Source organism: Microcebus murinus, chromosome 14 (assembly GCF_040939455.1).
Source record: "Microcebus murinus isolate Inina chromosome 14, M.murinus_Inina_mat1.0, whole genome shotgun sequence".
NCBI classification, from domain to species: domain Eukaryota; kingdom Metazoa; phylum Chordata; class Mammalia; order Primates; family Cheirogaleidae; genus Microcebus; species Microcebus murinus.
In genome coordinates, this window is record NC_134117.1 from 14,004,878 (window position 1) to 14,031,881 (window position 27,004).

General features: G+C 32.6%; 1 protein-coding gene across 2 annotated transcripts in view; it reads right to left on the minus strand.

Moving 5' to 3' along the window:
* The window catches only part of ATRNL1 (attractin like 1), a 615,535-nt gene that overhangs the window by 469,399 nt on the left and 119,132 nt on the right, over window positions 1-27,004 (minus strand). For both annotated transcript variants that reach the window (XM_012772753.2, XM_012772758.3), the window contains exon 10: window positions 9,943-10,097. In XM_012772753.2, coding sequence (XP_012628207.1) covers window positions 9,943-10,097 — 155 coding nt within the window. The remainder of the gene's footprint in view (window positions 1-9,942; window positions 10,098-27,004) is intronic.

Consider the following 27,004-nt stretch of genomic DNA (forward strand, 5'->3'; position numbering starts at 1 on the left):
TTTTCCCCCACTAGCTCAACATTTCTTTTAATATTCTAAAATGTGTTCAACTTCCCCTAGGTTATTTCATTCATACTCAGGATTTTGTCCCCTGGCATTCACTCAATAAATGTTTCTTTAGTTTCTTACTCACTGCCAGGAAAAACAGACACCACTATTTGATACCCAGTCTTAACTGAAATGATTTTTATAGTTTTTTTAAACAAACAATATTTCCTGTTGGCTTTAGCAAATAGTCTTGATGTAATAAATTACATTTATACATTCCCTGATAATGAATCATAGTTGGATTCCTAGAATAAATCCCACCTGGTCATGGTTTATTAAACTTTTCAAATATTATTGAATTCTATTTGCTAATATTTTCTTTAAAATTTTTTATTCTATAATCATGACTGCTTCCCCTGCCTTCTTCCCCCAGGGGTTTTGTTAAGGCCTTTAAAAACTTTTTTCTCCAAGTATATTTTCTTTCAACAATCTTTATTCAAAAAAATTCAAAAAAATCTCTCAAAATGCCTGTAGACTTGTTAAAAAAGAGAGAGATTCATTGCCCATTACTCTTTTCTTTCTCCTCGATCTTCTATCTAGAGGTCACTGTTTTTAATCAATTCATGGGAAGAGGTTGGGCACAATAAAATGCAAACATACCTTAAAAATCTGATGAAATATATGTGGTGAATTACATTTATATATTTGCATATAATGAACCAACCTTGCATCTCTGGGATAAAGCCCACCTGGTCATGATCAATAATTTTTTTGATGTGCTGGATTCAGTTTGAATGAATTATTCGGATGAATTTTTTTTTTGATGTGTTGGATTTGGTTTGCTAAGATTTTGTTGAGGATTTTTGCATCTATACTCATGAGGAATATTAGTCTGTAGTTTTCATTTTTTTGTTGTGCCCTTTCCTGGCTTTGGTCTCAAGGTGATATTGGCTTTGTAGAATGAGTTGGGGAGGATTCCATCCTTCTCAATGTCATGGAATAATTTTTGCAATACACCGTGTTTCCCCGAAAATAAGACAGGGTCTTATATCTATTTTTCCTCAAGAAGACACCCTATGGCTTATTTTCAGGGGATGTGTTATTTTTTTTAAGTACGGTACAACAATCTACATTTATTCAAAAATAGTTAAGTTGTTTTCTTCTGGAACATTATCATAACTCTCCAAACCCCGAATGCCCTCCTAAATTTCTTGCGAATCTATTTCCTTTAGAACCATTAGCCTCAATCTCTCATGTCGAGCAATAGAGCTCTCGTGGGGCAGATGAGAAGGGCTGCTCATCTTCTTTACCACTCCATGACAAAATGCATGAGTTGTGCAGATATGCTGCAAAAGCCACACCCATCACTAGGTCTTATTTTCGGGGTAGGGCTTATATTGCATAAATGCTTAGAACCTGCTAGGGCTTATTTTATGAGTAGGTCTTATTTTCGGGGAAACACCATAGGTATGAGTTTTTGGTTTTTTTTAGTGTATTATGGGGGTACAAGTGTTTAGGTTACTTATATTGTCCATGCCCTCCTCCCCCTCGAGTAAGAGCTATAAGCATGGGTATGAGTTCTTCTTTGTAAATTTGGTAAAATTCAAGTGTGAACCCATCTAGTCCAGGACTTTTTTTGTTGGAATATTTTTAATTGCTGCTTCAATTTCTGTTCTTGACATTGGTCCATTCAGGAATTCTATTTTATCCTCATTGAGCCTAGGAAGGTTGTGTGTTTCTAAGAATTTGCCATTTCCTCCACATTTTGTAGGTTGGGGACATATAGGTTTTTATAGTATTCACAGATAATGTTTTATTTTAATTTCTAATTGAGTTTATTAGGGTCCTTTCCTTTCTAGTTCTTGTCAATTTAGCAAGAGGGCGGTCAATTTTTGGTTTTTGAAAAACCAACTTTTGGTTTTACTGATCTTCTTATAGTTCTTTTGTTCTTGATTTCATTTAGTTCTGTTCTAATCTTAGTTATGCTTTTTCTTCTGCTAGCTTTAGGATTGATTTTTTCTTCATTTTCCAGATCCTTGAGGCAGTTTATTAGTTTGTTGATTTGTGAGCTTTCTGTCTTTTGGATGAGGCATTTAATGCTATTAGTTTTCCTTTCAGGAGTGCTTTTGCTGTATCCCACAGATTTTGATAAATTGTGTCCCTGTTATAATTTAGTGCAAAGAATCTTTTGATTTCCATGTGGATCTCCTCCTTTATACAATAATCATTAAGCAATAGATTAATTTCCATGACTTTGTGAAGTAGTGACTATTTCTATTGGAACTGATCTCTAATTTTATACCACTGTGGTCTGAGAAGATACATAGTATAATTTCTATTTTTTTAAATTTGTTGAGATTTGACTTGTTGCCTAGGATGTGATCAATTTTAGAGAAAGTTCCATGAGTTGATGAGAAGAATGTATACTAGGCTTTATTTAGGTGGAATGTTCTGTAGATTTCTATTAGACTCATTTGTTCTAGAGCTCTGTTTAAGTCCATTGTTTCCTGGCTATTTTCTGCTTGGAAGATCTGTCCAATTCATTCGGTGGGGTGTTGAAATCCCCAGCTACTATGGCATTATTATTTTTCATGTTATTTAGATCAAAGAGGGTTTGCTTTATGTATCGAAGCATTCCTGTGTTGGGTATATATATATTAAAAATTGTTAAGTATTCTTGTTGGATTTTTCATTTTGCCATTATATAGTGACCATCTTTGTCTTTCTATACATTTGCTATTTTAAAGTTTATGTTATCTGATATAATACCACATCAATAAGAGCAAGAACAAAGACTACATGGTTCTCTCAATAGATGTAGAAAAAGCATTTGACAAAATCCAGCACATTTTTATGATAAAAAAAACTCTTAACAAAATAGCCATAGATGGGACATACCTTAAAATTATTAAAGCCATATATGATAAACCTGCAACCAATATCATACTCAATGCAGAAAAATTGAAAGCATTCTTGCTTATAACTGGAACCAGAAAAGGTTGTCCACTATCTCCACTTTTATTCAACATAGTCCTAGAAGTCCTTGCCAGAGCAATCAGACAAGAAAGGGTAATTAATTCTGTCCAAATGGGGGCAGAAGAAGTTAAACTCTCACTGTTTGATGATGGTATGATATTATACCTAGAAAATCCAAGGATTCAACCAAGAGACTCCTGGATTTGATAAATGAATTCAGTAAATTATCAGGATACAAAATCAATGCACCCAAATCAGTAGCATTCATATACGCCAATAAGAGTCAAGCAAAAATCAAATCAAAGATGCAATACCTTTAACAATATCATCAAAGAAAATTAAATATTTAGGAATATATTTAACAAAGGAGGTTAGAGACCTGTATAGGGAGAACAACAAAACACTGAGAAAAGAAATTGTAGATGTAAACAGATGAAAAATCCTACCATCCTCATGGATTGGCAGAATCAATGTTGTTAAAATGTCCATATTACCTAAAGTGATCAACCATTCCTATCAAAATACCATCATCATTCTTTACAGATCTGGGGAAAATAATTCTACGTTTCGTATGAAACCAGAGAAGACCTCATAGCTAAAGCAATCTTAAACAAAAAGAACAAATTGGGAGATATCAGTCTACCAGACTTCAGGCTTTATTACAAGGTTATAGTAACCAAAACAGTATGCTCTTGGCATAAGAACAAAGATATAAACATTTAGAACAGGACTGAGAACCCAGATATAAAACCATCCTCATACTGTCATCTAATCTTTGACAAAGCAGACAAAAATATACATTGGGAAAAGAATCTCTATTCAATAAATGGTGCTGGGAAAACTGAATAACCACATGCGGAAGATTGAAACTGGATCCCCACCACTCACCTCTTTCAAAAATCAAGTCACAGTGGATAACAGACTTAAATCTAAGTCATGAAACCTTAAGAATTATAGAAGAAAATATTGGAAAAATGCTTATAGACTTTGGCGTAGGCAAAGAATTTATGAAGAAGACCCCCCAAAGCAATCAATACAGCAACAAAAATAAATAAATAAATGGGACCTGATCACATTAAAAAGCTTCTGCAAAGCCAAGGAAACTATGAGAGCAAATAGACAACCTATAGAATGGGAGAAAATATTTGCAGGCTACAGATCCAATAAAGAGCTGAAGAATCTAGATAGAATCTATATAGAACTTTTAAAAATTAAGAAGAAAAAAAATCAAATAATCCCATCATTAAATGGGCAAAGGACATGAACAGAAACTTTTCAAAAGAAGACAGAAGAATTGCTTAGCAAACATATAGAAAAGCATTCAACATAACTAATTATTAGGAAAATGCAAATCAAAACTACATTGAGATATCACTTAACTTCAGTGAAATGGACTTTATAAAAAAGTACCAAAACAACAAATGCTGGCATGGATGTGGAGAGATTAGAACACTCTTACACTGCTGGTGGGACTGCAAATTAGTATAACCCCTGTGGAAAGTAATTTGGAGATATCTTGAAGAGCTAAAAATAGAAATACCATCTGATCCAGCAATACCACTACTAGGCAACTACCCAAAACAAAAAAAAGACATTCTATAATAAATATATTTGCACTCAAGTGCTTATGGCAGCACAATTCACAATTGCAAAGATGTGGAAACAAGCCAAGTGCCCATCAATACATGAGTGGATTAATAAAATGTGGTATATGTATACCATGGAATACTACTCTTCCATAAAAAACAATGGTGAACTAGCACCTCTTATATTATCCTGGATAGAGCTTGAGCCCACCCTTCAAAGTGAGGTATCACAAGAATGGAAAAATAAGCACCAGATGACGAGTACGCCATCAAATTGGTACTAATTGATCAACACTAAAGTACTCACACGGTAGTAATAAACACTGAGTGTCAGTCAGGTGGGAGTGGGGTGGTGGGGTGGGTAAACTCACAACTAATGGATGCAGAGCACACTGTATGGGGGAAGGGCATGCTTGTAGCCCTGGCTTGGGCAAGGCAAAGGCATTATATGTGATCAAAATGTTTGTACCCCCCATAATATTCTTAAATAAAAAAAACTGATGAAATCTACTGGTAAAACTATTACTTACATGTCATTACACAAATAAATACTATATGCCCTCTTCCCAACTTAAAGATCGTTTGAATTTTGTCCTATTAAATCAGGAAAAAATCAATATCATAGTGCAGTGGTAGAATCAAGAGAACTCTGAACATAGAAATAACTTCATCGAATGTTTATAGCAGCACAATTCATAATTGCAAGGCTGTGGAAACAGCCCAAGTGCCCATCAATCCAAGAATGGATTAATAAAATGTGGTATATGTATACCATGGAGTACTATTCAGCTCTAAGAAACAACGGTGATATAGCACATCTTATATTTTCCTGGTTAGAGCTGGAACCCATACTACTAAGTGAAGTATCCCAAGAATGGAAAAACAAGCACCAGATATATTCTCCAGCATACTGGTATTAACTGAGTAGCACCTAAGTGGACACACAGGTACTACAGTAATAGGGTATTGGGCAGGTGGGAGGGGGGAGGGGGATGAGTATATATATATATATATATACATAAGGAGTGAGATGTGCACCATCTGGGGGATGGTCATGCTGGAAACTCAGACTTGGGGGGGAGGGCATTTATTGAAACCTTAAAATCTGTACCCCCATAATATGCCGAAATAAAAAAAAAAAAAAGAAACAACTTCAAATTTTGAATACACCATCTTAAAGCCTGTTTGACTATGGGTTTAACCATGATAAATCACAATGTCTTCCTCCATAAAGTAAATATAATAATGCATACTACACAGATGTAAAAAGAATTATATTATAAACTATGTGTGAAGTGCCAAACACTGAAGGAAACATTAGACAAATGTTAGTTCTCCCTTTGCTCAAAATGAAAGGTCACCTTTTATTTTACTCATTTGCCTCTTTTTTAAAAAGAAACTACTACTACTTGTATATAATCACAGAGCAAGAAAAAGAACACCTTGAGCAAGGATATATTAAAGTTTAAAACAATAAATGGTTGACTAACTTCATTGAAAAAAAAGGCATGATGTTGAGTGTTTTCCTGACCTACCAAGAAACCAACTGGTTCTTTCAGATGGCCAGGCAAGTGGTGCTGTTATCATCAAGGAATAACCCTAATAATATAATAAAGGGCATAGAGAAATATTAACAGAAAAAGGAATTAATAAATAACCTCCATAAAATGAAAATAATTATAAAATTGAAAGTAAGAAAGTTGAAATTTTCAAAAATTTGCTGAAGTATTATTCCAAAAATGTAAATAATTAAATGTTTTAATATGAAAATAATTTTGCTATGAAATTACATGTCTTATAAAACTATTATCTATTATATATGTATACATGTATATTACTACACAAGGCTGTAAAAATCATATATGTTATGATTCATAAATTAGTTAAGTGATTTTTTAAGGGTACACTGAACTACAACTTCACTGTATTATAAAATAGTTAAGCATATACACATTATTATACATTACTAATTAAAATTGTATTACTTATTCAAATATGAAATTACTTTTCAGTTTTTATTGATTTTGCTTTTTAATAATCACCTACAAAGAAATTAATGTCATAAGTAAAACTACCATGTTCAGGGAATTTATTTTAAAAACTCAAAAGTTCGATCTGATCTGACATTTGAGCTATTCTGCTTTATGCAAGATATACTTATTATACAAATTCTACTCCCTACCCAATTCTTAAATAATCTAACTCAAGAAATTACATTTTCATGTTTCTATTATCTTCTATTATCTTTCTGATAAAGAAAAAATACAATTAAAAAGTTGTTTTTCATCTTGTTTCAGAATTCTATCTGAATTCTAAATAACAGGCTATCTTTACCAGAAAGATCTTTTTAACCTTCATGGCAGCTTTCTGAAAGCAATAATAATACCACTAGCAATATAAAAAAAAAAAACTTTTCAGATTCTAAAATCTGAAATTCTAAATTCTAAAACTAAATTTACAAACTAGAACATCAAGAAATGTGTAGTGCTATATGTTATAATCGAGCCGATCTTATTCACCAGCTCTGGCTCTATTACCAACTGTATTTCAGTTATTTTTTTAAAATATAGATGCCCAGTGCCTAATCTCAAAGAATATGATTTTATAGGTCTGGTTTTTATCCTCAACAACCTTCAAAGGAGATGCCAAGGTACAGCCAAGTTTGAGAATCACTAGCATTTGCCTTCTATATTTATCATGAAAAATAGAATGAGAACTGTGAAGCCAAGGTTATGTTCTTAAAGATTAACAATATTCATTATATGAAATTTACTATGGCAGGAAGGTTAAAATGGCAAATTTTACAAGGAAAAATTAGAATGACACAAATATTCCTATTTGTTTAATTAAACATCATATAACACAAAGCAATCAGCTAAATCATCAGGTGCACTACAGTTAAATATGCCAATAAAAGTCCTATCATAGTAAAGAGAAAAATTAGCACCATGACACTCTTTTTCAAAAAAGAACTATTTTCTAGTTGGTTCACTATACAATGTTTATCTTTTATTTCCACAAAAAGCACACTCCCTACAGAAAATGATTAATTTGAAAAACATTTTCTGAAGTGTGAAAAATACTTTTTCCCAGGAAAACAATCTAACATTTGATGCTTCAAACATAAGAGGATAAATACAGATTATTTGGGGAACTTTATTGAGAACTACCTACAAACAATCAAATGAGGTAAAACAAAATGCTTTTAATCTATGTTGAATTGTATGCTTGCCTTTACATTTTTGTTGTCATTGTTAGCATAGGGCAAAAAAAAAAAAAAATCCTATATTCAAATATAAAACTATTTAAAATATGTTATTCTTCCTCCAATCTGAACAATTTGCTTTAAAAAAATGAAACTGATTTTGCTTTTATCTTTCCACAGCATTAAGAAAAAAATTACTAAATATAAGGTGTCTGGTAATTTGCTGCCAAAATTAAGAACGTACAATGGACCAAACCAACCAGCATGATGTAGTCAAGTAGACTACCACAAGTTTTAGGAGTTAAAAAAATCTATAACTACCACTTACTCCCTGCATGATTTTGGACAACTTCCTATTACTCTTGTCTGCTTAATCTTCTGAAAATGAAACATCTTGTTATAAGGTAATTAGAGATGTTACAGATTTTATATATAAATATATAGTACATAACATATTACCCAGCACTTAGAAGAAAATTAATAAGTAGTAGTGATTAAAATTATAATCTAATCTCTCTTTCTCTCTCTCTCTCCCTTTTCCTCTCTCACTCTCTCTGCCTCTCTCTCTTTCTGAAACAAAAACCTCTAATGGTTTTTTATCTCGGTAAACATTTTTGACACTTAAAACTTGAAATATCATAAGCTTTGACAACATGGAAGAAATGAAAATAAATTCCCAATATGTCAGCTACAAAATAGCTCAATCTGCAATTCTTCAAAGTACAGACATCGTGTGGAAAGAAAGAAGCTCCTTGAAGAATCTTTCGCAAAAGTTCAAAATCCCACTTCATGGATTTTTAATAAGAACAACAAAATTCTATATTTTTTCCTAGAATTTTTTCCCAGAAAAAAAACAAACAAATAAAACGTTCATCTACTTCGAGAAAAATAATCACCATAGTCAAAACAATGTATTTACAGGCCTAGTCTGACAGATAAGATCCCTGCCAGCCTAGATTCAGTACTTCAATTCAACCCATTTTTCTGACCTCAGACAATAATTTATAAGCCCTCTAAAAGCTGAGAAAATCCCCTGTTCATCATAAGTCATAACTTTAAATATTTTTTCAAAAAGATAAAGATTTAATTATTTAGTATCTAATGGTTAATCACAGAATGACACTCATAGCTTAGAGAGCTAAAAAGCATGATTAACTTTATTACCAGGAATTTCCTTCCAAACAAACTTATCATAGTATAAAAATCAAAGTATTTATTAATAGTCATGATTTTATTTACATGCTTCCACTTGAAATAATTTATCAAAGCACACTATGTGGCTTTATGAGGTTTAAGAGCAAAAGTACACTTCTTACACCTGTTAAATATGTTATTTTTTATCTTTTATTTTTATTTATCAAAGTATATCTTAATATTTTCAAAATTTGGTATATTAATTTTTAGTTATGTCTTCAATAAAAAGTGGTTTAAGTAATGCTAAGTATATTTTAAATATCATCTAGCTTTTATCTAAAATATGACACATAGAGAAAATATTTTCATTACAATAGTCTACTGAATAGCTAAATTTCATATTTCAATAAATACATTCACTTAAATATTAAGAAACTGACAGGACTATTAAAGCATAATTAAAATAAAGTGAATTATATTTTTGATTCTCTGCAAAAAGATGCTTCTTTAGTTGTTTCCATTCCCAGGTACATTCTGGGTTTCCATTTTATCTCAAAATCTTATTTCTTTAGCTCTACTTTCTTTATACTCCTTTCTCTAGTTCTATCTAACTGCTATACTAAGTTTATCTGGAATTTTTAATATAAATGTACTTTTGTTTATCCCTAATAAATATAAAATGTTTACATTCCTACTCTTTATAATTTACATAATTTGACAGTATTCCATATCGATCTATCATCAAAACTAGTAAGATAACAAACACAATAGACTGATATAGTGCTCACATAGACTTTACAAAAGGCTTCAAAGAGGACATTCAAACCTAACTTTCTCTATTGCTCTGTCTCCACCACTAACTTACTTCAGTACTTCTGTTCTCCTGGCTCTATACTACCACTATGCTGAAATTAGAGAGAATCCCATTCATAACCTATCACTGAAATTGTCTCTAAAATGACATATACACATGCTTTCAAGTAATGTATTTGAGAATCTCTATATCAAAAATTTCTGATATTTCCTCCTATTAGAATCCTAACAGATACATACCTATGTCATATGCCAGGAAATCGGCAGAAAAACATTTTGCACCGTTACTCAAGGAAGTGTCATTATGGGTATTTCCTCCAAAAATAAGCATAGCTCCATTGATAAGAACAGCTGAATGAAGGTATCTGGCAAACCCACTTTCTTTCAAAATAGTCCTACAGAATAAAATTTAAAAATGTATTACAAAGGATAAAAAGACCTCAAAATAGTCCTGCAGAATAAAATTTAAAAATGTATTACAAAGGTATAAAAAGACCTCTCTGATTTTATATATATTCTATAAAGGGTCTAGTTTGCATATAGAATTTTCCCTGGCATTGTGGGGGAAATGTTTATTTTTTTAACAACTTATAAATTACCTCCAAACTTCAATATTTTTAAAAAACATTTGAGATAGCATCATATAATGCTTTGAGGAAACAATATCAAAAAATTATTAGTAATCATAATAATTTATATTATAATTTTTTATTCATTAAGATAGGAAACAATCTATATTAGAACTCTAGGACCAAAACATCATCACTTTTGAATACTAAAATAAGTAAAAAGTTAAATATAGTAAACTTACTCTAAACTGTATTTGGTTAAAACTTTATAGCTCATATGGACCCCATAATAAACTTTTTAGTTAAGTATAATATAACATGCATAAAAATGTACATATCAGAAGTCTAAAACTCAATGAATTTTCACAAGATGAACAAAACCAAAGTAAGCAGCACCCATGTTAAAAAAAATTACCACTATTCTGATTCTAACATCATAAATTCATTTTGCTGTTTTTGTACTTGACATACGTGGAATCACATAGATTGTGCTCATCTGTATGCAGATGCTTTGGCTCGATTGTTTTTGACATACACTCATATTTTGTGTATAATCAGAAATTACAATTATGTTTTTGAGAAACATTAAAATGAATATAAATATTATAAATATAAATAACTAACTCTGAGAATATAAATAACTCTGAGAAAAAGTACTATAAATATATGCCCACAATTATAATTAATCTGAATGAATGAATGAATATGCAGTGAATAGATAAATAATGAATGGATAAATAATTCAGGGAATATATATGAAGAATATAAACATAGTATGTATAGTACAGTTAATATGGTATATGTAGAATCTCAAAAAACATGGGTTATAATACCAATTAATGCCTGAAGAATATGAGACTGACTTCTAGAATGGTAATATGAGGAGTTCAACAAACACTCCTGCCAGGGAAAGAACTATAATAGGTAGAAATTATTTAAAAAAATCATTAAAGGTCAGAAAGTTTTATTAACAGCAATAGCAAATAAAGAATTATTATATCTGGGTTCTCGGTTCTGTTCCACTGGTCAATGTCCCTGTTCTTGTGTGAATACTAAGCTGTTTTAATTACTATAGCCTTGTAGTATAGTTTGAAGTCTGGTAAATTGATACCTCCTATTTTGTTTTTATTGCCTAGGATTTATTTTGCTATACAGGTTCTTCTCTGGTTCCATACAAAGAATAAAATTATTTTTTCTATATTTGTGGCTATAGTAATTAAAACAGCCTGGGACTGCCACAAGAACAGGGAAATTGACCAGTAGAACAGAACAGAGAACCCATATATAAAACCATCCTCATATAGCCAACTAATTTTCAACAAAGCAGACAAAAACATACACTGGGGAAAAGAATCCTTATTCAATCAATAATGCTGGGAAAACTGGATAGCCACATATAGAAGACTGAAACGAGACACACACCTTTCACCTGTCACAAAAATCAACACACGCTGGGTAACAGACTTGAACATTAGGTGTGAAACTATTAGAATTCTAGAGGAAAGCGTTGGAAATCCTCTTCTAGACATTGGCCTAGACAAAGAATTTATGAAGAAGACCCCAAAGGCAATCACAGCAGCAATAAAAATAAATAAATGGGACATGATCAAATTAAAAGGCTTCTGCACAGCCAAAGAAATTGTCAAGAGAGCAAACAGACAACCCACAGAATGGGAGAAAATTTTTTCAAGCTACACATCTGATAAAGGGCTGATAACTAGAATCTATTTAGAACTCAGGAAAATCAGCAAGAAAAAATCAAACAACCCTATCAAAAAAGGGGCAAAGGACATGAACAGAAACTTCTCAAAAGAAGACAGAGTAATGGCCAACAAACATATGAAAAAATTCTCAACATCTCTAATCATCAGGGAAATACAAATCAAAACCTCAATGAGATATCACTTAACTCCAGTGAGTATGGCCTTTATCAAAATGTCCCCAAACAATAAATGTTGGCGTAGATGCGGAGAGATAGGAACACTCCTACACTGCTGCTGGGACAGCAAACTAGTTCAACCTCTATGGAAAGCAATATGAAGATACCTTAAAGCATTACAAGTTGATCTACCATTTGATCCAGCAATTCCACTACTGGGAATCTACCCAAAAGATCAAAAGTCACTTTATGAAAAACACACCTGCACTCGAAGGTTTATAGCAGCACAATTCACAATTACAAAGTTGGGGAAACAACCCAGTGCCCACCAATTCATGAGTGGATTAATAAAATGTGGTATATGTATACCATAGAGTACTATTCAGCTTTAAGAAACAATGGTGATATAGCACCTCTTGTATTTTCTTGGATAGAGCTGGAACCCATTCTACTAAGTGAAGTATCTCAAGAATGAAAAAACAACACCACATGTACTCACCAGCAAATTGGTATTAACAGATCAACACCTCAGTGGACATATAGGAACAACATTTATTGGGTGTCAGGCAGGTGGGAGGGGGGAGGAGGAGATGGGTATACACAAACACAATGAGTGAGATGTGCAACGTTGGGGGATGGTCATGCTTGAGGCTCTGACTCAAGGGGGGAAGGGGAGCATGGGCAATATACATAACCTTAACCCTTGTACCCCCATAATACACTAAAATTAAAAAAAATTATTTACTCAAGAATACCTACTAAATTTTGGTAAGAACTTCAATAATCCATGGCATCAGATCCATTACATACTCCCCTCTTTCCCCTGCCTTCTCCCCTGCTATACACAACTAATTTGCTATGACAGAAGTTCTACCTCTAGTGGGTAAAGCCAAGAATACAAGTCTCCTTCATCTCTCAGATCCCAGTCCAGGCCAGTGATATCTCACTAGTACTGGTAGGCTGCCAGCACTGCTCATTCCCCCCAGCTCTGGGTTACAGAAGCTTTGTTCTTGGAAAGAGTATGAGAGGTATGGGTGCTCTTCCTAAACCCAGCCCCCACTCATAGAGTGGTAGCTATATTATAAACCCAGCCGGAGAAGAACACTGGACCCAATAATCTTAACCCCACCTCACTCATAAGGCAGAGTGTTCTGTACCAGAAGAGGCAAGCTAAAAATACCAGAGACTACCATACCCATCCACTGTCCTGCATATAAAGCAGTGATGTCACTCCAAAAGGAACAGGCCGCTAACCCCACACATAGATAACTTCAAAGCAGTGACACTGAGGTTTTCCTCAGGAGGAGAGGAAGGCTAATAAAAAATAGAGCTTAAAAAAAATAATAAACCTGACTATTTGGAACAGAGAATGGAAAAGTTCAAGCCTAATGAAACTCTCCAAAAGAATAGAGATTTCGGCCGGGCGCAGTGGCTCACGCCTGTAATCCTAGCTCTCTGGGAGGCCGAGGCGGGCGGATTGCTCGAGGTCGGGAGTTCAAAACCAGCCTGAGCAAGAGCGAGACCCCGTCTCTATTATAAATAGAAAGAAACTAATTGGCCAACTAATATATATAGAAAAAATTAGCCGGGCATGGTGGCGCATGCCTGTAGTCCCAGCTACTTGGGAGGCTGAGACAGAAGGATCGCTTGAGCCCAGGAGTCTGAGGTTGCTGTGAGCTAGGCTGACGCCACGGCACTCACTCTAGCCTAGGCAACAAAGTGAGACTCTGTCTCAAAAACAAAAAAAAAAAAAAAAAAAAAGAATAGAGATTTGGCCTATAAACAATTAAGAGATAGTTTTTAGCTCCAAGAGAACAATAAGCTAAACCACAAACCAGCTAGGAGTTTACCAGAGAGAACCAGGGAAAAGGAGAGCTAATAAAGACTCTCCTGGGGTCAGAACAAGCCTTCAAAGACTACCACTAAAAAGGGGCCCAAATTTAATTCAGTGAAGCAATTTATGTCCCACAGCATTGTTGAAAGCAGTAGAGCAATCAGTCAGCAATTAGTGGAAGCTAACAGCTGGGTGTGATAATAGGGACAGATAGCTTACAAGAGCTCAGAGAAAAAGTCGGAGCCCTGCTAAAACTACTGTCATCCCAGGTTAAATGCCTACATCCCAGGCTTCAATTTCTGAAGAGCAATATTATAGGATGCTCATGGAGGAGGAAATAGACTTCACTAAAAGAGTCCAGAGTACAGGCAAGTCTCCAAACAACAACAACAAAATAACAGCAAGCCCTGGAAAGAGAAAAGGAATCAGTATTCAGTGTTGCTACAATAAGTTATCTAAAATGTCTAATTTTCAGGAAAAGTTATGAGATGCAATAGGGAAGTGTGACCCATACACAGGAAAAAAATCAGGTAATTAAAAAATACCTTTGACAGGGCCCAAATGTCAGATGTAGCCAAAAAGACATCAAAGCAACTATTAAAAATAGGTTCAAACATCTAAAGAAATGTTTAAAGATATAAAGAAAAATATGACAATTTCTTATCAAATATAAAATATCAAGAAAGAGAAATTATTTTTAAAAAGACAAATGAAAAATCTGGACTTGAAAAATATAATTAAAATTAGAAATTTGATTACAGATGCTCACCAGCAGACTTGAGGAGGCAGAAGAAAGAATCAGTGAACATAAAGATAGATCAATACAGACTATGCAATCTAAAGAAGAGAAAGGAAAATGAATGGAACCTCAAACAAATGTGGAACACCTTTAAGTGCATCATCATGATACATGTGTTGGGAATACCAATATAGAAGACAGAAAGAGTGGAAAAAATTTTTTTCAAAAAAATTATGGCTCACAACTTTTCAAACTTCATGAAAAATATTAATCTACACATCCAAGGATCTCAATGAACTCCAAGCAGGAAAAAAAAAAAACAAAAACAGAAAACTCCACACTCACACACATAATATTAAAAAATCTGGAAGCCAAAAATAAAGAAAAGCTTGAGAGGAGCAACAGAAAAAGTGGCTATTTGCACAAAAGGGTACGCTAGTAAGATTAACAGCTGACTTTCCATCAGAAACAATAAAGACTCTAAAGCAGTAGGATGACAGATTCAAAGTGATGAATGAAAAAAAAAAGTCAACCAAGAATTATATATACATGAAATTATTTTTCAAAAATGAAGGCAAAATAAAGACATTTCCAGTTCAACAATAGTAATAAATTTGTTGGTTAGCATACCTTCCTCACAAGACACTAAAGGAAGTATGCAGTCTTAGATCAGTTATTCAAATCAAGAGCACTAGCAAAGGCAACTGCATAAATATAAAACAAAGTATAAATGCATATTTCTTCTCTTGTCTATTCCAACAGGGTTATTATGTCAAAATAACCAAAAGTTAATGAAGAAATCACAAGGATGTTAGAAAATACTTTTATATGAATGAAAATGAAGACAAGACATATCAAAACATATGGAAGAAATCAAAATCAATGATTAGAGGGAAATTTATAGTTGTATAGGCATATATATATTTATTTTTAATTTTTCTTTTATATATATATTATATATACTATATGTTATTACATAGTATATATAATATATATTATTTCTTTTATATATATATAAAAGGAAGATTAAAAATAAATAACCTAAACTTCCAACTTAAGACACTAGAAATAAAAGAGCAAATCATGGCAAGCAGAATTTGCAAAGGAAATAATAAAGATTAGAATGTAAAATAATAAAATGGAGAATAGAGAAATAGACAAAAATCTAAATCAAACTGTTTCTCTTTGAAAAGATTAATGACATTGATAAACCCTTAGTTAGAATGAAGTAAAAAAAGAGAAAACTCAAATTACTAAAATCAGAATTAAACAATCATACCCAACAATCTTACAGAAATAAAACAGATTATAATGCAATACTATGAACAATTGTAAGCCTTTATGAAATACGCAAATAGTATAAAATTCACAAATTCCTAGAAAGATACAAACTATCAAACCTGATACAAGAAGAAATAGAAAATTTGAATAAACCTATAAAAATAAAGGGAATGAATTAGAAATTTTAAAACTTTCTACAAAGAAAAGTGAGAAAATTCCTATTTCTATAAAGAAATTGCTATACTGGTGAATTCTACCAGATAGTTTTAAAATAATTAATACAAATTCTTTATAAACTCTTCAAAAATATAAAATAGGAGGGGACACATGCTACAAAATGGATAACCCTTGAAAACATGTTTTACTTATGGTAAAAGAAGTCATCCATAAAAAGACCATATATTATATGATCCAATTATATGAAAAGTCCAGAAGGTAAATTTATAGAGACAGCAAGTAGCTTATTATTTGAATAGGGTTGAGGATTTGGGGGAAATGAGGAGCAACTGCTAATAAATATGAAGTTTCCCTTTGGGGTGATGAAAAGTTTCTAAAATTATGCATATAGTCAGACAACTTCATGAATACACTATAAACTACTGCACTGTATACTTTCAATGGGTGAATTTTATGGTATGTGAATCATATCTCAATAGAACAGTAATAAAAATAGAATATTGGGCTTTAGTAATAAATTACTGTAAATAGCATCATCTAGCAATTGAATTTCCATTCTCTCCTAGGCCTTTCAGGTTACAAAAGAATTTTAAGGATTCAAAATTATGCCATTATGTCAAACATGGGAGACTTTCGGGTAGAAAAATTTTAAACCAATATATACCAGAGTCTTTTAAAAATCTAATGGTTGCTAATCTTTCTTTATAAAAAAGAAACAAAAAGTGAACAGTAAATGAATAATATGTATCAAAGAACAAAATATTCACAAGTAGAGAGGTATATAAGCTAAGATAAATTAAAAATTTAATTTATCTTAAAGGGTAGTTTAGCTTAAAGATGTATATAAACTAAGATAAATTAAGGTAAGATAAATTAAAAAGAAGCAAGCAGTATTTACTCCAAATATGCTATGCTGGTTCAACATTCACTGGTCAATTGATATAATCCATCATGTCAATAAGCTAAGGAAGGCCGGGCGCTGTGGCTCACGCCTGTAATCCTAGCTCTTGGGAGGCCGAGGCGGGCGGATTGCTCAAGGTCAGGAGTTCAAAACCAGCCTGAGCGAGACCCCGTCTCTACTATAAATAGAAAGAAATTAATTGGCCAACTGATATATATATATAAAAAATTAGCCGGGCATGGTGGCGCATGCTTGTAGTCCCAGCTACCCGGGAGGCTGAGGCAGAAGGATCACTCGAGCCCAGGAGTTTGAGGTTGCTGTGAGCTAGGCTGACGCCACGGCACTCACTCTAGCCCAGGCAACAAAGCGAGACTCTGTCTCAAAAAAAAAAAAAAAAAAAAAAAAAAAATAAGCTAAGGAAGAAAATCACATAATAATAACAGATGTAGAAAAAGCATTTGACAAAATCTAATAGTAATTCATGATAAAAACTTTTCTTAAACTAGGAATAGAGGGGAACTTCCTCAGCTCGATAAACATCTACAAAAACATAATACTTAATGGGGAGAAAGAATATATTTTCCTTCCAAGAAAGGGAATGAAACAAAGATGTACCCTTTCACCACTTCTACTCAACATCCTACTGGAAGTCCTAGCTACTGCAATAAGACAAGAAAAGGAAATAAAAGATATACAGATTAGGAAGGAATAAATAAAACTTTCTTTTTTACAAATAATATGATTTTACATGTGAAAAATCCCAAAGAATAAAAAAAAACCTCCCATAATTAATAAGCTAGTATAGCAAAGTTACAGGATGTAAGATTAATATATAAAATTCAATTGCCTTCTTATATACCAGCAATGAATATATAGAATTCTAAATTAGGAACATAATACCATTTACATTAGCACCACACACAAAAAACAAATCTTAGGTATAAATCTAAAAAAATATTCATAAGATCTGTATGAGGTGAACTACAAAATTCTGATGAAAGAAATCAAAGCTATAAATAAATGGAGAGATAATACATATACATGGATAGGAAAATTAATACTATCAAGAAGTCAGTTCTGCCCAGCTTAATATATAGATTCAATGTATCATAATCCAAATTTCAGCAAGATATTTTGTGAATATCAGTAAATAGATTCTAAAATGCATATGGAAAGGCAAAAGACCTAGAATAGTCAAAACAATATCCAACTTCAAGATTTATTATAAAGCTATAGTAATTAAGACAGTTCCCAGCACTTGCAAAAGAATAGGCAAATAAACCAATAAGGCAAAATAGAGAGCCCAGAAACAGATCCTCACAAATATAGCCAACTTGGACAAAGGAGCAAAAACAATTCAACAACGAAAGGATACTCTAATCAACAAACATTATTGGAACAACTAGGCATCACATGCAAAAAAGAAGAATCTAGACCCAGACCTTATACCTTTTACAAAAATTAACTTGGAATGGGTCACAGACAAATGTAAAATACAAAACAAGAAGACAACATAGGCGAAAATCTAGGTAAACCTTGGGTTTGATGACTTTTTAGATATAGCACCAAAAGCACAAATCATAAAAGAAAAAAATTAATAAGTTGGACTTTATTAAAATCAAAAACTTCTGCTCTGAAACTTCTGAAAGACACTGTTAACAGAATAAAACAATGAAACACAAAGTGGGAGAAACTATTTTCAACACATGGCTTATAAAAAGACTAGTATCCAAACTATAGAAGAACCCTTAAAACTCAGCAAGAAAATAACCCAATTAAAAAATGGGCAAAAGATCTGAACAGACACCTTTCCAAAGAAGACATACAGATGTCAAAGATTTTCTTTCCACATTATATGTCTTAGGAGAAATACAAATTAAAATAACAATGAGATACCACTACACAGCTATCACAATGGCTAAAATCCAAAATGCTGACACCACCAAGAGATAACAAGGATATAGATAAAGAACTTTCATTCACAGCTGCTGAAAAGGAAAACTAGTTCAGACACTTTGAAAGACAATTTGGACACAAAACTAGACATCACCTTATATAACAACCAAGGAATTGTGCTGCCTGGTATTTACCCAAATGATTTGAAAACACACCCACACAAAAACCTGCACATGGACATGTATAGCAGTTTTATTAATAACTGTCAAAATTTGGTAGCAACCAAGATGTTCTTAAGTAGGTGAATGGATAAACAAAATGTGATTTCTATACAATGGAATACATTAATAATTCAGCAATAAAAGCCATGGGCTATTAAGCTATGAAAAGACATGGAATAACATTAAATGCATATTGTTAAGTGAAAGAAGCCAAAAAGAAAAGGCTTTTGACTGTATGATTCCAACTTAACAGCATTCTAGAAAAGGCAAAACTATGAAGACAGTAAAAATATCAGTGGTTGCCCAGGGGATTGGGGGTAGGAGGGTAGAGATGAATAAGTGGAACACAGGTAATTTTTAGGGCAAAAAATATTCTTTATGATATGGTAATAGTAGATATATGTCATTATACATTTGTGAAAACTCATATAATGTATAATACAAAAGTGAACCCTAATGGAAACTATGGACTTTAGTTAATAATAACAATGTATCAATATTGACTCATCAATTGTAACAAATGTACTACATTCATGCAAAGTGTTTATAATAGAGGAAGCCAGGGTGGGGGAGGTGAGAGTGTATTTGAAAACTCTGTATACTTCTCATTTTTCCATAAACCTAAAACTACTCTAAAAAGTAGTCTATTTTTATTAATATTAAAATAACAAAACAAAAAGATGGTGATTAAAATTGCAGCGACTTTTCTAGATATGGCATCTTTACTGGAATAAATAATTCCTGCCTCTAGTACCTGGTATGCATGTTTTTAAAAATATATGAAGTATAAAATGGAATCCAGGTTTCTCACTGTCAGAAGGGATTTATAAATATGGAAGAGAGGAAGGCTAAAATGAACCCTGTAATGCTGTACTGCATCATTATGCAGTTTAGACAGACAGCTTTTAGGCCCAGAGTGATATATAGAGATAGAGATTTATATACCCAGATCTATCTATACACATGGATATAGATAGGTGTGTGTTTGTGTATTTTCTGGCTCTATCTGCTGAGAGGGCCTGGAAGCAATTGCATCAAAAAAGCAATAAACAGGCCTAATATCTAATCTTGGTTTTTAAATACCATTCTCCACTAAAAAGAACCTAGATTCTGTGGGGAAATTACTTATTGCAGCACTGGAGCAGCGAAAGTATATGATGTGAATGGAATTTTCAGGCAGAAGGTGAAGGAGTACACAGAGAATGAGGGGGTCAGAATGCAGGAGCCTGATTGAAAGGAGCTCACACTGGCCAAATCTGCAACAGTATGAGCACCAAAATAAAAAAGAATAGCAATTGGTTATGAAACATTAAATAAAATAAAACACATGAATTTACATTGATACAAGTGCATATATACGTTGGGTAGACTTAGAAGGAATAATGAAATTAGAATATCACCATTTGGTAACCATCATAGTAATAATTGTTTCTAGTGAGAATCATCAACCAATGCTAAAACTATTGGGTAAAAGTTTAATGAGAAATGTAACATTAACATAATCTAAAAATATATCCCCGTAAAGTATTTATTAATTTTTAAAAAGGATTTACAGATTCAATGCAATCCTCATTAAAATGCCTATGTAATTTTTTGCAGATCTAGAAAAAATAATTCTATGCTTTGTATGGAACCAGAAAAATAGCCTCTTTACAGTGGAGAAATACGAAATTCACTACTTCAACAAAGACATAAAAGTTATCTCTATTTTAATGTTCATAGCAGCCCCATTCTTAATAGTCAAAAGTGAAAACAACTCAAATGTCCATCAACTGACGAATGGATAAAGAAAATGTGGTATATTGAAATAATGGAATATTATTTAGCCATAACAAAAAGGATTAAGTACTGTTATATGCCATAACATGAATGAACTTTGAAAATATTATAAGTGAAAGAAGCCACATACAAAAGGCCATTCATTATTGTAAAATTCCATGCATACAAAATATCCAGATGAGACAAATCCATAGAAAGGCAGAAAGTAAATTAGCAGTTGGCAGGAAATGGAGGGAGATTAAGAAGGTATGAATTTTTTTGGGGGGTGACGGAAATATTCTGGCATTAGTGGCAATACTTATAACAACATTACGAATATACTAAAATCCAGTGGATTGTAATTTTTTTAAAAAGTTAAAATTGAGAATTATATGAATTTTTATCTCAAAGAAAAAAGTTCTTTCAAAAAAATTTAACTTCATCAGTCATAGGAGAAAGACACAACATTTTAGTATTCCTACCAAAGAAGCAAAACTTGAATCTAATCATGAGGAAACATCAGACAAACCCAAACTGAGTATATGCTTCAAATGAAAGATTTAGACTGTTCCAAATTAAAGGAGACTAAAATTATATGACAATTAAATGTGTACATTATCCCAGATATGATCCTTGATCAGGAAAAGATACCCAAACTTGGCAAAGAAAAAAAAAAACTCTTATAGACATTGGTCTAAGCAAAGAATTTATGGGCAAGGCAATCACAGCAACAACAAAAATAAATAAATGGGACCTGATCAAATTAAAAAGCTTCTGCACAGCCGAGGAGACTGTCATGAAAGCAGAGAGACGACCTACAGAATGGGAGAAAATATCCGCATTTTATATATCTGACAAAGGACTGATAACTAGAATCTAGATAGAACTCAGGAAAATCAGCAAGAAAAAAAATCAAACAACCCTATCAAAAAGTGAGCAAAGGACATGAACAGAAACTTTTCAAAAGAAGACAGAATAATGCCTAACAAACATGAAAAAATGCTAACATCTCTAATCATCAGGGAAGTGCAAATCAAAACCACAATGAGATATCACTTATCCCCAGTGAGAATGGTCTTTATTAAAAACACTTCAAAACAATAAATGTTGGCGTAGATGCGAAGAGATAGGAACACTCATACACTTCTGGTGGGACTGCAAACTAGTACAACCTCTGTGGAATGCAATATGGAGATAATCTCAAAGAGATTACCATTTGATCCAGCAATCCCATTACTGGGCATCTACCCAAAAGAACAAAAGACATTCTATAAAAAAGACATCTGCACTAGAATGTTTATAGTAACACGATTCACAATTGCAAAGATGTGGAAACAACCCAAGTGCCCATCAATACATGAGTAGATTAATAAAATGTGGTATATGTATGTTATGGAGTTCTACTCAGCCACAAAAAACAATGTTGATATAGCACCTCCTATATTATCCTAGATAGAGCTGGAACCCATTCTATTAAGTGAAGTATCCCAAGAATGCAAAAACAAGCACCACAAGTACTCACCATCAAATTGATATTAACTGATCAACACTTAAGTGCATATATAGTAATAACATTCATCAGGTGTCGGACAGATTTTTGGGAACGGGGAGGGAATGGGAATATACACACATAATGGGTGCAGTGAGCACCCATCTGGGGGATGGACATGCTTGAAGTTCTGATGCGGCTGGGGCAAGGGCAATATACGTAACCTAAATATCTGTACCTCCATTATAGGTTGAAATTTTTAAAAAATTAAATAAAAAAAGAGGAAAAAAATCTGAGAAGGACAGTATAAGAAGGGAAAATCACAGGCCAATCTCACATGTGCATAAAGATACAAAATGTATTAAGATCAAATCCAACAAATTTTAAAGGCTATATTTTTATAAAATATATTAATACAATTAGAAAAATTAAATAAGGTTTATAGATTAGATAATAATATTCTACCTATGTTATTTTCTAAATTTGATACTTATAGTTTTGTAAGAGAATGTCCTTGTTTTTTATTAAATATATTTTAAAATATTTAGGCTTAAGAGGGCATCCTGTCAGCAACTCACTCTTAGTCTAGGAAAAAAAATAGATGAGTAGGTAGACATATAGAGAGATAGATGGATGATAGAGATAAATAAATTATTTAAAAATTAATTTAAAAGGAACATAACTACAGATGCTACAGATATTAAAACATTCTAAGAATTTTATGAACATCTAGATAGAAATTTAACTGAAGAAATCAATTTCATGGATAAATTCCTTAAAATATACCTTATCAAAATTGTCTCAGCAACAAATAGAACATCTGAATATTCTTATAACCATTATATTGAATCCAGTAATTAAAATTCTACATATAAAGAAAAGGTCAGACCTAGTTGACTTAAAGGCTATTATTATAAAATAGGAAAAATAATTCAAATCTTATACATATGTTCCAGAGTAAAAAAAGAAGAATTACTCACCAACTCATTTTATGAGCCCAATATAACCTTAACACCAAAGAGCTGACATCAATAATTTTAAAAAACCATGTGTTTAACATGTTAATATGTTTAATATGTGTTTAACATGTTTAACATGTGTTTAACATATTAACATAAATGTAAAAATCCTTATCAAAATATTAGCAAATCAAAAAATTAGTAATACATTATGACTAAGTTTGATTTAACCAAAGTTGGGCTAAGAACAACCCAAATTAATATAATTTTCCACAATAAATTGTTTAGAAGAAAAATCAAATAAACATTCCCCAATCTTTGATAAAATCCAACATTGATTCATACTATAAATCCTTAGCAAACCAGAAAAAAGGGAACTTTCTTTCTAGTGATATCTACAAAACTCACAGTGAACATGATTCTTACTGAAGAAACACTGAAAGCAATTTTTTAAAACTCAGGAATAAAGATCCCTATTATTACCACTTCTATTCAACATTGAACTAAAAGTTGTAGCTGAAATGAAAAGATAAGAAAAATATAAAGCTGTAAGACTCAGAAAGGAAGAAACAAAACTGTCATTATTTGCACATAATCTTATCATCTATTGTGAAAAAATACCTACATATAAATTACTAAAATACAGCAAACTATTAGGCATAAAAGTAATATAAAATCAATTGCCTTTCTGTCTATCAAGTCATAAGCAGAAAAAGCAATAAAAATATACTGTACTGGTTGAATGAATAGTGTCCTCAAAAATTCATGTCCACCCAGGATTTCAAAATGTGATCTTAGTTGGAAATGGAGTCTTTGCAAATGATATTAGTTAAGTTAAAATGAGGTCACATTTTAATTGAGTTAAAATGAGATCATATGGATCTAACACTAGATTAGTGTAGGCCCTAAATCCAATCACTGGTGTCCTTATCAGAAGGCCAATAAACATGAAAAGATGTTCTATCTCATTTGTAATCAAGAAAATGCAAACTAAAACCAAAATGGGACATCATTTCATACTTTTCATATTGGCAAAAAATTTTTAAAAATGAAATAACACCAAATGTTGGAGAGATTGTACAGAAATGGGAACTCTCATTTACCACTGGTAGAGGTGTAAATTAGTAAAATGACATTGGCATATAATTGAGCAAAATTGAGTATGATACTCCCTATGACCAAGAATTTATACTATTAAATAAAAAGCTTAAACAAATTTGTATATGAAACAATAGAAGACAAAATAAGAACATTTGTGTTATAATTGCTCATAATAGCGACACTTGGCAACAATTCAAATATCCATCCACAATAGAATAGAAAATATAAAAAGAATCTACATGTGCACATTAAAGGTTTCTCATGAGGAACAACAATTTGGACGACTATCCTACCACATTTCCCTAACCCATTTACTCTTCTTCCCTCCTAAATGATTTCATACTTCATCTTCTCTTTTCAAACTTCAAACCTCCAATGTCCCCATTCTCACTCTCAACTGATGACTTTACTTCCTATTTCGAGAAAATAAAAAGAATCAGAATTTTCACAAGCTGTCTCCACTTCTACCCATTTACCCTCATTTGTATTCATATTTAATAATGTGCCGTCATCTCTGTTCCTATGAATAAAATGTCCATGCTCCTTTTAGTAACGCCTTCCTCACTACTTGTTCACTAGATCCCATTGCTACTTGTTTTTCTCTAGCAAATTCTTCCCTTTCATTCTTGCATTATTTTTTACATATTCTTGACCTTTCCTGTCAGCCTACAAACATAACTATTTCTCCAAACTTAAAAAAAGAAAACCTCTCTCTTGTCCTACACCCCTTACCACTTGTACCCTATTTCTGTTCATATTCTTCCCTTATAATTCCTCAGAAGAATTGCCAGTACTTTCCTCTAACTCCTCTTCTCTCATTTTTATTTGAACCCATGCCAATCAGAATTTCACTCCACCAACTCACTGAAACTTCTCTCGTCGAGGTCAGCAAAAAACATGAGATTTCCAGATCCCATGATCATTATTTAATTTCATATTACTTTACCTATCAGCAGCTTTTGAGAATTTCTCTCTCCTTTGAAATATGCTTTTGGCTTCCAGAACACTACACTCTCCTAGTTTTCTTCCTAACACATTAACTGTTTATTCTCAGTCTCCTTTTCTAATTGTTTCTCCTCATCTCTCTAACCAGAAAATTAGTGTTCAGATCCTGAAACTCCTATATCCAGTTTCCTATTTAATATATCCACTAGGAAGTGTAATACATTTCAAATTAAATGTGTGTAAAGCTAAGTTTCTAATTTTATGTGAAAGTTTTAGACATTAATTAAATATTTTAGACACATTTAATTCTAATTAAATGTGTCTAAAGCCAAGTTTCCAAGTTTCCTCACACCAAATCTATTTCTCCCACAAAATTCATTACCCCAACAAATGCTTTCAGGTCTTCAGGCCAAAAGCCTGCTTTATCCTCCACTGCTCGCTCACTCGCTCTCTCTCTGTCACTCTCTCTCTCTCTCTCATTCACTCTATATCAAATCCCTTAGTTTATCCAATCCTTTTTGGTTCTACCTTGAAAATACAATCCAACCAATTGTCACCATCTCCACATTGCCTCCTTGGTCTTGGATACCATTAGATTATTAAAATAGCTTCCTTCCGATCCACGAGCATGATATGGATTTCCATCTGTTTACATCCTCTGCTATTTCCTTCCTCAGTGTTTCATAGTTCTCCCTGTAGAGGTCTTTTACGTCCTTGGTTAAGTATATTCCTAGGTACTTTAATTTCTTTGTTGCTATTGTGAAGGGAATTGAGTCTTTGATTTGGTTCTCAATTAGATTGTTGTTGGCGTATATGAATGCCTCTGATTTCTGTGTATTGATTTTGTATCCTGAGACTTTACTAAATTCATTGATCAGTTCCAGGAGTTTCTTGGTTGAATCTTTGGGGTTTTCTAGATACAATATCATATCATCAGCAAACAGTGAAAGTTTGATCTCTTCTGCCCCTATTTGGATACCTTTGATTCCATTTTCCTGTCTGATTGCTGTAGCCAAGACTTCCAGTACTATGTTGAACAGAAGTGGAGATAGTGGGCAGCCTTGTCTGGTTCCAGTTCTAAGTGGGAATGTTTCAATTTTTCCCCATTCAGTATGATATTGGCTATGGGTCTGTCATATATGGCTTGTATCATTTTTAGGTATGTCCCTTCTATGCCTATTTTCTTAAGTGTTCGTATCATGAAAGGGTGTTGAATTTTGTCAAAAGCTTTACCCAAACTGATCTACAGATTCAATGCAATACCTATTAAAATCCCATCAGCATTCTTCACAGATATAGAAAAATAATTTTACGCTTCATATGGAACCAAAGAAGACCCCGAATATCAAGAGCAATTCTAGGCAACAAAAACAAAATGGGAGGCATTAATATGCCAGATATCAAACTATACTACAAAGCTGTAGTAATTAAATCAATCTGGTATTGGCACAAAAATAGGAATATTGACCAGTGGAACAGATGTGAGAATCCTGATATAAAACCATCCTCATATAGCCATCTAATCTTTGACAAAGCAGACAAAAACATATGCT